The 13,441-nt window shown below is 49.7% G+C and overlaps 1 protein-coding gene across 1 annotated transcript; it reads right to left on the bottom strand.

Moving 5' to 3' along the window:
* Positions 1-2,177: 2,177 nt before the first annotated feature.
* ARMCX4 (armadillo repeat containing X-linked 4) lies at positions 2,178-12,761 on the bottom strand. The gene is made up of 9 exons (XM_080795174.1): positions 12,738-12,761; positions 11,924-11,993; positions 11,487-11,570; positions 11,128-11,218; positions 8,310-10,778; positions 7,872-8,189; positions 7,632-7,751; positions 7,203-7,391; positions 2,178-7,082 (listed from the first exon to the last, which is right to left on the bottom strand). Exons 5-9 carry the CDS (start codon positions 10,632-10,634, stop codon positions 2,496-2,498), a joined length of 7,539 nt encoding a protein of 2,512 aa, XP_080651300.1. The 5' UTR covers positions 10,635-10,778; positions 11,128-11,218; positions 11,487-11,570; positions 11,924-11,993; positions 12,738-12,761; the 3' UTR covers positions 2,178-2,495.
* Positions 12,762-13,441: the final 680 nt, after the last annotated feature.

Genomic DNA, 13,441 nt, shown 5'->3' with positions numbered 1-13,441 from the left:
TCCTGAACTACTCCTCATACCAACTGTTGTAGGTTGGCTTCCTGGAGAGCAGACTCAGAATTCAGCATGAAGGGCTTTTATTAGGGAGTGCTCTTGAGACCAAAATCTGTGGAAGGGAAGAGAAGGAAGCAGGATTGGACAGAGGGAGAAGTTAAGCTGTCCCTTTTGTGGCAAGAAGGCCATGGTAATCAGCCATTGGATGGAAGTACCCCAGGAAGAAGTCATGACCTTCGGGGAGGTGACTTTCCAGTTGAGGCAATTCCTGAAAAGGGATGACAGCTGAGGGCTGTCTGTTGGCAGCACTCCTAGCAACTAAATAATAACCTTTTTATTCCTGAAGGATTAGGGCAGCAGATTGCAGAATCTACCACAAGCATGGCATCATTTTTTCCACTAGAAATTTAGTGGCCATTGAATAATAGAATTGACAACAGTTTTACTTTTAAAATGGTGAATAGGATTTAAATTGTCAAACATTTACATGTATATTTACAATTTTATTTAAATATTTATTTATTAAATTTTTAATTTATGCCTTCCAAATAGCTAGACACCAATATGTGAACCTCTATTTATTTATACTTTTGCTCTGGTTCCCTGCAATGCTACTGACAGGTCTGCTTAGCCCAAATCCATCCACTTCCTACTGGTAAATTATGCAAAAACTCCTGTTGTGTATTATATAAAAATCAGAAAATACAAGTGAGTAAAAAACAGGTAAAATTACCCATTAACCTAACACCCATAGGACACTATTAACATTCTCAGAGTATACACCAAAGCTTATATATGAGATAGTTGAAATATATACCTTTTCTTTATAAAAAGTACAGCATGTGCTCTTGTAGCCTATTTTCCCCACTTAAAATTATATGCTAATTTGTTTCCAAGTAAATAAATGTAGATGCCTATCACCATTTTCAATTGCTTCAAAATGTTTCAATGTGTAGACACACCTTAATTTGTCCAGCCAAGTGCCTATTTTGAGGCCCTTGGATCATTCACAAGTTTTCACTCTTCAAACACTATGAAGACGCACAGCTTTGTACAAGCCAATTATTTGATCATTTTCTATAGATAAATTTCTACAAGTGGGATTACTGGCTCAAAGATCACACACATCTTAAAGACTTCTGAAACATGTACCCAAATGGACCTTGTACGGATGTATGCTCCCACCAGCCCAGTTTGAGAGCGCCCCTCCCACCACACCCTCACCACACTCTAGGGTGGGAGAGAGGTGGGTCTTCTACAGTATTGATGCCAATACCACTCTCAATGGTCCCATAAAGGCCCTGCCTTAGTCAACCTTCTAAAAGAAACCTGATAGAAGCACTACATGTTGTTCTTTCTTCTATTATACTTTCTTATTATTTCAAAAAATAACTAATGTATTTACTGATATAGACACCAGATTTGGCCTAGAAAGAGAGTGTTTTCCGATGAAGTGCTACCGGGACCCTAAAATAAAATTGTCCCTCTCTGTATGCCCTCAAGATATGTTCCATCACTTCTTTGTTCAAAGAGTCTCTCACTTCCTTCCTCCCCTTGCCATTCCTGTGGCCAGTAGTGAAGTCTCACACTTCTATCATCTCATGCCTGGACCATGGCAGTGACTTCCTAACTGGTGCTCCAATCTCCAGTGGCCACTCCTTTCCCCACCCCAAATCTGACCCAACCTGCACACAAATCAGCTACATCCTTTTCCTTTCGTTTTCATTCCTCTGGTCACAGAAGGCTTTGGGGTCTCCCAGGGGTGGAAGGAGTAACATTCAAATACCCCAGTTTAGCCATCAGGGATCCTGCATGAAGGGGCTCTCCCAGACTGATGGATTACATTTCCCGTAATTCTTCTCCCCGCACTTGGAACTCCAGGCAGGCCAGCCTCCTCTCTGGATCGGGATTCCCACCTCCATGCCTTTCTTCCCACCACTCCACCCTCCTCCAATGCTCTCTCGCCCCATTTTTATCCTATCCTTCAAGCCCAGCTTATTTAAACATCCCCCTCCTCTGCACAACTTTGCCTGAGCACTGCTGCCTGAAGACATTTCTGCACTGACAGGAAGGATTTGGCCAGAAGCTTGAGGTTTTGTTAGTATGTTTTTGTTTCCATACATCTTGCCTTTCCAAATAGGTCATAAACTCAAGGACGAAGATGTGTCTCTTTTTTTCTGCTTAAAACACACAACTTTATTGATAACATAAAAATAGTCTCAAATGTAGAAACATAAGTCCACACAAAGGACCAAAAATTACCTTACTCATGAAGAATCAGGTCAGTTTCTGCTCATGAAGCATACTAAAAATATCTCAATCCAGACAAGGTAATAGTCAACACATGTATTTTCAGTACATTTCGTGTTCATAAAGTGATCCAGCTACAGACCATCACAAGTAACATCAGTTTCAAAGTTGTAATGCAATTTACAGTGTGCATTACTTCCAGACTGCAAAACCAAAATATTACTCAGATTTGTTTGGGAACATACAATTAATCAGAGTTTACTTAATAATAGCTCAACTCTTTCTTTCACCTCAGGGTCACTGTACTCTGCTGCTAAGACTCGGAGCTTCTTGGCACAAGCTTTAGGTCGTTGGAATATGAAGTAAAGGGAATTTTTACTGAACTTGTCCTGGGTAAATACTTTTGCCCTTCTTTTAAAATGATAATTTATATTTTCAAATAGTGAAAGAGCATTAAGAATATTCTCTTTTGTCTCTTTCTTGCTAAAGATATTAATCAGTGATGTTGGTGCATTGGCAATGAGTAAGTCTTTTGTCATAGACGGATTTTTAGAGAAATTCAAAAGCATTCCCAAAATATGGTCTTTCGTTTCTCCACTTCCCACAGTTAACAAACGAAGAAATTCTGAAATATAATTTGTAACCATATGCTGATATTCACTAATAATAGTCAAATGCTTTATCAGTTTTAGTCCAGCCAGCTGTACATTTGAATTCAAGGGATAGGTGACTGTGTCTTCACATACTTGGTTTAAGTATGTTTTCACCTTCCTATGATTTTCAGCAGCCACTGAGATGTTATTCAGTGCATTTAAAGCCTTCTGCCTAACACTGGGATAGGGATTATTGAGCAAACTTTCAATAATTGAGATTCTACCTGCATTACGAATGACTTCATGGGAAAAGGGATATTCAGGACTGTTATAAAGAGCATTATTAGCTATTTCATGAATAGAAGGATCTTCTGTCATCTCAATCATGCAAATGAGTTTTTCAAGCTCTCGTGGATCCATATTTGCTTCGTGTTTACAGCGACAGGTCCAGGGCTGAGTTTTCTCCTCATACCTGATCTGCTTTCTGAGGTCATCCTCAGGTGGGAAGCAGGACTTATTTTGGTATGGAAATTTCATTTCCGTCCAGATCATGGCTCCTGCCCATGACCCCATTCCTGCACCAGGGACCATGGATGGATATGTGCCTCTTGACTCAGCTGACTTTTTGGCTTTAGTCTTAGATGCAGATTTGTCCTCACTTCTCTTTTCATTATCATCCCAGAACCAAGACCTTTCATCAACTCCACCAACAGTTGGTGCCTCAAGCTTATCCTTGGCACTGGCCTTATCTCCAGCTCTACACTCAAAATTGACATTTCTCTCCCTCTTGGGTCTGAACTCATTACTCTTCTCACTGTCAGCCCAAAACAAGGACCTTAAACTGATTTCCTCAATATCAGGGCTAGATGCTCTACTTAGCTCATCCTCATCTACATCCTCAGCCAAAGTCCACGACTCCATGCAAGCCTCTTCCTCAGCCCCAAGCCTAGAGCCCGTAGTGGCTGCATCTCCATCCCAGAGCCAAGACTCCTTCCTGACCTCTGCCTCAGCCCCAGCCTCAGCCCCCACAAAGGAATCCATACAGGCTGCCTCTTCAGATCTGATCCAGGACCCAATATTGGCCTTATCCTCAGCCCCAAATCTGGAACTAAGGATGGCCTCTTCTTTAGCCCCTGATTGGGATTCAATACTGGCTTCATTTTTATCTCCAGGTTTGGATACAATACCAGCCTCTTCCCCTCTCCTGAAGCAAGACCCTGTACCAGTCTCACCCCCAGTCCTAAACCAGGATCTTTCATTGGCCTCCATCTCAGCACTGATCTGGAGACTTCCACTGGCCTGGTCACCAGCCCTAGCCCGGGGCCCTCCACTTGCCTGGTCCTCAAGCCCCAGCCTAGATCTTTTACAGGCTTCATTATGAGGCCTAGACCCAGCCCACAATTTTCCACTAGCCTGGTCCCCAATGCCAGCCTGGGAGCCTTCTCTACCTGCTGGGTCCTCAAATCCAGGTTTGGAACAGCTATCGGCCTGAATCCCAGCCCCAGCCCAAGACCTTCCACTGACCTGACTCCCAGTGCCGGTCCAGGACCCACCACTAGACTGGTTTGCAGGCCCTGGATTAGACCCTCCAACAGCCTGGTCTTCAACACCAGACCAGAACCTTCCTTTACTGGCTTGATCCTCAAATCCAGGTTTGGGACAGCTACTAGCTTGATCTCCAGTCCCTCCCCAAGACCTTCCACTGACCCAACTTCCAGTATCAGCCCAGGACCCACCACTGGATGGGACCATGGGCCCTAGTCTAGATCCTCCAATAGCCTGGCCACCAGACCCACCCCAGGACCCACTTGCATTAGACTGACTCCCACTGCAAGCACAGAACCATCCATTGGACTGGTCCTCGGGCCCTGATCTACATTCTTCACTGGCCTGCTCCCCAGTGCCAGCCCAGGAATCTGCAATGGACTGGTCCCTGGGACTCAGCCTAGACCCTCCACCAGCCTGACTCCCATTGTCAGCCCAAGACCCTCTTCCACTTGCCTGCTCTTCAAATCTAGGTTTTGTCCCACCACCAACCTGATCCCCAGGTACAACCCAGGTCCCTCCATTGGCCTGGTCCATGGCCCCAACCAAGAACCCTTCATTGGCTTGGTCCCCAGAGTCAGGCCAGGACCTTCCACTGGACTGGTCTTCAGGCCCCAACCTAGGCCCTCCATCAGCCTGGCCACCAACCCTAACCAAAGATGCTTCTGCATTTGCCAGATCCTCAAATCTTGCCTTGAACTCACCACCAGACTGATCACTAGTCCCAGCCCAGGACCTGTCACTGGCCTGCTCCATAGTCCCAATCAAGAATCCTCCACTGACCTGATTCCCAATGCTAGTCCAGGACCCAACACTAGACTGGTCCACAAACCCTGGCTTAGAACCTTTGCTGGCCTGTTCCCCAGCCCTAGCCCAGGACTCACCGCTGGACTGGTCCATAGGTCTCAGCCTGGAGCCTCCACTAGCTTGGTCTGCAGTGTCAGCCCAGGTCACATTTTCACTGGCCTGATCCTCAAATCTAGACTTGGATCCACCAGACAGACCACCAGTCCCAACCCAGTACCCTCCACTAGCCTGGTCCATATCCCCAGGCCAATACCTAATACTAGCCACATTCCCAGCTTTAGCTTCAGCCCAGGACCCTCCATTAGCTTGAATCCCAGCCCCATCCTGGGACCTTCCACTGGCCTGTTCCTCAGCTCCAGTCCAGGACCCTCCAATGGCATCTTCCCCAGCCCAGGACACCCTACTGGCCTGACCTCCAGCCCAGGGTTCCCCAATAGCCTGGTTCCCAGTGCTAGCCCAAGAACCCCCACTGGCCTGGTTCTCAGCCCCAATCCAGGATGCTCCAATGGCCATGTCCCCAGCCTCTGACAAAGAACCCCCACTGGCCTGACTCCCACCCCAGAGCACCCCACAGGCCTGGTCCCCAGCCGCAGCCCAGGATGGAAAACCAACTTCATTCTCAGCCTTAGCCCCAGCCCAGAAACTTATATCAGACTTATGACTAGCTCCACTCCAGGACTCAATACTGGCTTCGTTCTCATCATCAGCCCAGGACATGCTATTCTCCCAGTATCCATCCCTGGCCTGAAACCTAAATTTGATCCATCGCTCAGAAGCAATCCAATCCTCAATACCAATCCCATTCCAGTAATAGTCATGGACCCTAGGCCGAGTCTTACTGCAGGCCTGAGTGCCTATCCCACTCCCACTCTCAGAAGTGAGCACGGCCTCAGCTTTGGGCTTTGCATAACCCTTATCTCCTGTGGCTTCTGCCTCAGACTTGGGTATAGCCTTGTCCTTTGTCTCAGGCAAGATCTTACTCTGGAAATGGGCTACAGACTGAGGCCGGCCAGAGCCCATCATATGTGCCCCAGCCTCTACCCTAGACTCAGCATTGGTATTTCCCCTGACCTTACTTCTGGCGCCAAGGAGGGCCTCACCCTGAGAAATGGCCACGGCCTGGGGTGAAAGAGAGCCTACTGTATCTTGCCTATCCCCTGCCTTAAATACCACATTGAGATTGTCCCTGACCTTATTTCTGGCACCACGCAAGGTTTCACCTTGGGAATTAGACATGGCCTGGGGTTGGGCAGTGCCTGTTATATCTGTTTGAGGCTGAGCTGAACACATTATATCTGGCCCAATGCCTGCCTTAGACATAGCACTGGGATTGCCCTGGACCTTACTATTGGCACCAGACAAGATTTCACCTTGGGAATTAGACACAGCCTGAGGCTGGGCAAAACTTGTTGTATCTGCTCTGGCCTCTACCTTAGACACAGCATTGGGATTGCTTCTGACCTTATTCTTGACACTAGGCAAGGCTTCACCCTGGGAACTGGCCACAACCCGGGGCTGGGCAAAACCCACTGTATCTGGCCCAATCCCTGCTTTAGATGCAGCACTGAGAGCGCCCCAGACATTATTCTTAGTACCAGTTAAGGCTTCACCCTGGGAATTGGCCACAGCCAGGGGTTGGGGAGAGCCTGTTGTATCTGTTTGAGGCCGGGTAGGGCCCACTGTATCTGCCCCAACCTCTGCCTTTGACACAGCATTGGGATTGCTACTGACATTCTTAGTACCAGAAAAAACTTCACCCTGGGAAGTGGCCACAGCCTGAGGCCAAGCAGAGCCCGTCACATCTGCCCTGGCCTCTGCCTTAGACAGAGGACTGGAATTGCCCCTGACCTTACTCTTAGTACCAGACAAGGCTTCACCCTGGGAACTGGTCACAACTTGGAGCTGGACAGAGCCCACTGCATCTGTCCTGGTCTCTCCCTTACACACAGCATTGGGATTGCCCTTGACCTTATTCTTAGTACCAGATGAGGCTTCACCCTGAGAATTGGTCACAGCTTGTGGCTGCGCAGAGCCCACTGTATCTAGCCCAGTATCTGCTTTAGACACAGCACTAAGATTACATTGAACCTTACTCCTGGCACCAGGCAAGGCTTCACCCTTAGACTCATCCTGAAGCTGGGCAAAGCTTGTTGTATCTTCTCTGCCCTCTACCCTAGACACAGCATTAGGATTGCTGCTGACCTGATTCTTCACACCAGGCAAGGCTTCACACTGCAAAGTGGCCACAGCCTGGAGCTGGGCAGAGCCCACTGTACTTGGCCCAGTCCCTGTCTTAGACACAACATTGGAATTTCCCCTGACCTTGTTCTTAGTCCCAGGCAAGACTTCACCCTGGGAATTGGCCACAACCTGAGGTTGGGCAGAACCTGCTAAATCTGGCCCAGTTCCTGCTTTAGACAAAGCACTGGGGTTGCCTTTGACCTTTTTCTTGACACCAGGCAAGGCCTCACCCTGGGCATTGGCCACAGCCTGGAGCTGGGCAGATCCCACTGTAGCTGGCCCAGCCCCTGTCTTAGACACAGCACTGGAATTTCCCTTGGCCTTGTTCTTAGTCCCAGGCAGGACTTCACCTTGAGAACTGGCCACAGCCTGAAGCTGGACAGAGTTCACTGTATCTAGTCCAGCCCCTGTCTTAGACACAGCACTGGATTTACCCTTAACTTTATTCTTGATGCTAGGCAAGGATTCCCCTTGGGAATTGGCCATATCCAGGGTCTGGGCAGACCCTGTTGTATCTGTTTGAGGCTGGTCAGTGCCCATTGCATCTGCCCTGGCCTCTGCCTTAGACACAGCACTGGGATTGCCCCTGACCTTATTCTTAGTACCAGACAAGACTTCACCCTGGGCATTGGCCACAGCCTGGAGTTGGGCAGAGCCAACTGTATCCGGCCCAGCCCCTGCCTTAGACAAAGAATTGGACTTGTCTCTGATCTTATTCTTGGTACCAGGCAAGGCTTCACCCTGGGCATTGGCCATAGCCTGGAGCTGGGTAGAACGCAATCTATCTGGCCCAGCCCCTGACTTAGAGATGGCATTGGACTTGCCTCTGACCTCATTCTTAGTACCAGGCAAGGCTTCACCGTGGGAACTGGCCACAGCCTGGGGCTGGGCAGAGCCTGTTGTATCCGTTTCATCCTGGGCAGAACACATCGTATCTGACTCAGTCCCTGCCTTAGACACAACATTGGGATTGTCCCTGACTTTGCTCTTATTACCAGACAGGGCTTCACCCTGAGGACTGGCCACAGCCTGGAGCTGTCCAGAGGCCAATGTATCTGGCCCAGTCCCTGCCTTAGACAGAGTTTTGGAATTGCCCCTGACCTTCTTCTTAGGTCCAGACAAGGCCTCACCCTGGGAACTGGCCTTAGTCTGGGGCTGAGCAGAGCCTGCTGTATCTGTTTCAGGCTGGACAGAACATATTGAATCTGGCCCAGTCCCTACCTTAGACATAGCGTTGGGATTGTCTTTGACTTTATTCTTAGTTTTAGGTGACGTTTCATCCTGGAAAGTGGCCACAGCATGGAGCTGGGCAGAGCCCATTGTATCTGGTCCAGCCCCTGACTTAGACATAGTATTGGAATTGCCCCTGACCTTATTCTTGGCACCAGGCAAGGCCTCACCCTGGGAACTGGCCATAGTCTGAGGCTGACCACAGGCCCTCAGTTCTGCCTTAGCCCCTGACCTAGAAATAGCATTAGGATCACCCCTGCCATCAACCCTGGAATCTGCTAAAGCATCAGCTTGGGTCTTGGGCCCAACCTGAGGCTGCACGCTGGTTTTCATTTCTATCCCGACTCCTGCTTTACGCTTGCTTTTGCCTTTTCCCCTTGTCTTACCTCTAGTACCAGGTAAGGTCTCAACCTGGCTCTTGGTGGAAGCCTGAGACTGTGCCTTTGTGTCTGTCCCAGCCGCTTCCTTAGACATGGTGTTGGCATTGTCTTTAGCCTTAATCCTGCCATCAGGCAAGGTATCAGCCTGGACATTGGCCCCAGACTGAGGCTGTGTATAGAGCTCCATGTCTGTCCCAGCCCCCATCTTAGACATGGCATTGGGATTGTCTCTGGTCTTAACCCTGGCATCAGGCAAGGCCTCAGCCTGGGAACTGGCCCTCAGGTTTGCCCTGGCCCCTGTTTTAGACAGAGCATTGGAGTTGCCTCTACCTTTAAGCCTGGTGTCCAGTGTAGCCTCAGCCTGAGTACTGGCTATAGCTTGAGGGTGAGCAGCAGCCCTCATGTCAGCTCCAGCCATTGCCTTAGATGTGACATCAGTATTTCCCCTGTCATCAACCCAGGCACCAAACACTGTCTCGACCTGTTTCTTGGCCACAGTCTGAGGTTGTATAGGAACTCTCATATCTGCCCCTGCCCCTGCCTTACACAGGGCATTGGTATTAGCCCCAGCATCAGCTTTTGCCCCAAGCATAGCCTCAGCCTGGGTCTTGGCTATAATCTGAGCCTGGACAGAAGCCCTCATGTCTGCCCTAGACCCTGCCCAAGACACTGTTTTGTGTTTCCCCTTGACCTCAACCCCAGCACTAGGCAAGTTGTTGACCTGGCTCTTGGTTACAGCCTGAGATGGTGTACAGGACCTCATGTCCGCTCCAACTTCTGCCCTGGATGAGGCATTAGGATTTCCCTTAGCATCAACTGTGTTACCAGGCCTGGCCTCAGACTGACTCTTGGCCACACTCACAGACTCTTCCAGGGCTCTTGCCTTGGTCTCAGCCACAATTCCAGTCTTATTTATGGCACCCATCTTGGCCCCCTCCCTGGTCACTCCTAAGGCCTCACTCTGGGTCACCGTCACTCTGTTTGTCTCTTTTTCAGCCAGTATACAAGCTTCCACTTTGGTCTGGGTCATTACTTCTTTCTTGGTCTCTGCCCTGGCAGCCAGTGGCCAAACTTTAGCCTTGGTCTGGGTCACAGCCTCTCTCCTGACTACTCTCCCAGCCTCAGAGTCAGTTTGGGTCACAGCTTCTTTCATAGCTACTTCCCCGGCTTTGACCTGGGCTTCAGTCAAAGTCACTACCTCTGTCATGCCCACTTTTCTGGCCACTGTTTTGTCCTCAGATTGTATCTCTACCTCTGCCTCAGCCATTGTCATGGCCTGAGAGCTGGCTTTGGGTCTAGCTTTAGCAGTGGTGGTAATCTCTACTTCAGCCCCAGCCCTCCCTCCTGCTTCAGTTTCTGCTCCAGACATGGCCTTGGGTCTAGTCTCAGGCTCTGTCCCACCCATGGCTTCACGTGTGGCCAGGGTCTCGTTCTGCACCCCAACCACAGTCCCCATCTTGACTCTGGACCCATTTTTGGCAAGTGTCCTCACACTCTGGACTCTTCCTTTGGTTAATCTGTAAAGGTAGTAGCAAGTACCAGCCCAAACCACCAGTCCTGCAGTCACCCAGCACACTTCCTGAACGCGGCCCATGTAATCACCCCTAGTAAAGTCACGAACAAGGCACAGGGGGCTCAATCAGGATGGGGAAAGAGGGTAGTAGGTCTGGGTGTAGGCCTGTGAGGGCGCTGGTCTTCAGCCACTTAAAGGCCACTACAGCTGCCACTGGAGGTGGACCTAGAAGTGGAGGAAGGAAATGGACTAAAATTTCTCTTCTACTTTTGTGCCTCATACAGATAGATACACAGAAGGACAGAAAAGTGTAGGAATGATGTGCATGGTGTGAGAAGAGGATGATGAGCCAACTCTCTCTCCATCCTTTTTATTTTCTCCCCTCCCATTTTCCCTAGTGCCCAACAACTTTCCCCTAAGGTACATCCACACACATTTCCTTACACCAAATGAAAAATGAAAAAGATGGTGGGGGAGGAACTATGAATGGGAGAGACTGAGAAGCCCTCAGACCTTGATTTTTACTGGACCTATTCTCATCACCATTCCCGAAGGTCCCCACCCTCATACCAACCTGTAATGATCAAGGCAGTTCCCTCCTCTTTCCTTCTCTTGATTGGTGATACACCCTAAAGTAGATCTATTAACTCATGAGATCTGTGGACCTAGAGACAGACAGACAGACAGACAGACGGAGGGACAGATGGTACTGGAGATTTTGTTCTTGGTGTGACAGGCATATTATCAAACTACTTTTCTATCTCTCTCAGTTCACCCCACTCTCTGTACCAAAATACAGGTGAGAGTATGACAGGGATGGTGGGAAAGGGAGAGGCAAAGGATCCTCCAGACTGGACACTGACCACACTGGATGCACGCTGATCTCCACCAACCCACCATAGAGGTCTACCCAGGCAGTTCCCATCCTCTTACCAGTCTATACTGATCAGGGGCAATTTCCTCCTTGTTTCTTTGCTTCCAGTAATCTCAAGCCCTACAGCAGACCTGCAGGCAGATCTATGGACAAGCAAACAAACAGGGGGTAATAGACACCAAGTCCTCACAGAACACACAAGCACCCTGATCCCTGATCCCAGTACCTGCTTTGGCAGAGCCCATGTCCAGTTTGCTACTGTGTCCCATCTTGAAAGCCCTCCTCTATAGTCCTCTCTCAGTCACACTCCAACCCACCCCTACCCCAATATGCCTCCTGTTTCCTGCCCTGAAATCAGCATGGATGTAGCAACACTGTGGACACGGGGCAGAGTGTAGGAGAGGCAGAAGTACCATACTGAGACCCTCTCAAGTCTCAGCCACCTTCTGTGCTCACCTTCTTTTTATCCCCAGGTGCTGCCCACCTTCACACAAACCTTCATGGTTCCAGGCCAGTCTCCCCCTTTCCCTGGCTTCCAGCCCTACTGTAGGCCTATGGGAGAAGACCTAGGAACAAACAGAGAAAAAGGGGAGGGTAACTGTTGAGTGCTTGTGACATCCCAGCATCTAAAACGGGGGTTCCGGCACCTGCCTTACTAGATGTAGAGACACATTCTCTGGCAAGCAGAACTTGGGGCTTTCCCAGCACTGAAAGGGGCAGCATGTAAAAGGGGGGCAGGAGAAATAAAAAGGAAGAGACAGGGGCAAATTATTTTAAAACCACCTGTAGGATTCTAAGGTTTCTCCCAAAAGTCCATCAGTTCCTTCACCAAGGTGCTCAGACAGGTGGGGGAATCTGGAAAACGGAGAGAGAGATGGACCCCCCCCCCATCCCCTACTCTAGAATCAAACAGAGCCTACTGCCATCTACTTCCCCTTAAACCCATCTCTAGGAGTCTCCAGCAGAAGAGACAAGGAGGGAGAAGGCTTTTTCTTCTGCAAAATCGCTATTCCTCCCGGCAAAGGCTATCTCAAAGAACAAGTAATGTTCTTTAATACAACAATTTGTATTTTCTTAATAGTATCTGAAGTGCAAATGAAAGCATCCATGTAAAAGTTTGTTGTCTTTACTGGTCTTCAACACACAATTTAAGTTAAAAACCCTAAGCTTAGCGAGTAAACGGGATTTAGGGAAAGTCCCCTAGTTGGGCCCAGCCCATGTCCCAACCAGACCGCGGCGCCTAAGTTCCTGTGCTAGAGAATTCCTAAAGAACTTCAAGTGTTCAGAGGCAGGGCCGTGCTCACACTAACCTCCACAGATCCCGTGCAGTTTTCTTCTCTCCTTCTTCCCTTGCCTCGCCACAAACAGTGCCACACGGAACTACTGTCCATCAGACAGGAGAAAGTAAAGGCACTGAGTGCTTGGACCAGCACGCCGGAGACAGATCCAATACCCACCTTTCGGGATTCAGAATCCCGGTTATCAAACGTCCCTCCCGGCATTCCCAGACGCCACCCACACCAACTCCACAGTCCAGTCAAGGCCCACCATTTTCTCTGTAAATGCCACGGTGGCATGTCCCTTCCACTGAAATGAGCAGGAAGCTGGGCGGACGTGTGCGGTCAGCGATTAGAGTCAGAGAGGATGGGACATCTCAATCTGTGCATTTCCCTCCAGAGACACTTCCCCGCCCCCCACTCCCCAGCCATCCGCCGGGTCAGAGCCCAAGGTTCCCCGGCACGGACGGAGGCAGGGGGAGGGGACTCGGGAGAATCACAGAGAAGGCTCCTGGAACTTAAACCCGCTTTGTCCCCCATCACCGAACCGGCTACCGGGGTAGGCCGACCACTGCCGCCCTGGCCTCGGCGCGCAGGCCCCGGGAGCCCTTACCTGCTCCGCTTTCCTCGGGCCCAATGCCAGCCCGCCAGGCGCAGGACAGCGGGGAACCGGTACCCAGACACGAGTGACGACTGCACCGAAGGCTGCGTCGCTCTGCAGCTCCAGGTCACGTGAG

This window comes from Martes martes (assembly GCF_963455335.1).
Source record: "Martes martes genome assembly, chromosome: X".
NCBI lineage: Eukaryota > Metazoa > Chordata > Mammalia > Carnivora > Mustelidae > Martes > Martes martes.
The sequence above is the reverse complement of the archived record's forward strand: the minus strand, read 5'-3'. Positions and strand labels throughout refer to the sequence as shown.

Coding starts and splice junctions, on each gene's coding strand:
- ARMCX4 (XM_080795174.1), bottom strand. CDS start 10,634: ATGGGCCGCGTTCAGGAAGTGTGCTGGGTGACTGCAGGACTGGTGGTT. Junction 8,190..8,309: donor CAGGCTCTGCCCAGCCCCAG/GCTGTGGCCAGT, acceptor ACCCAGCTCCAG/GCTATGGCCAATGCCCAGGG. Junction 7,083..7,202: donor GCTCTGCGCAGCCACAAGCT/GTGACCAATTCT, acceptor CAGCTCCAAGTT/GTGACCAGTTCCCAGGGTGA.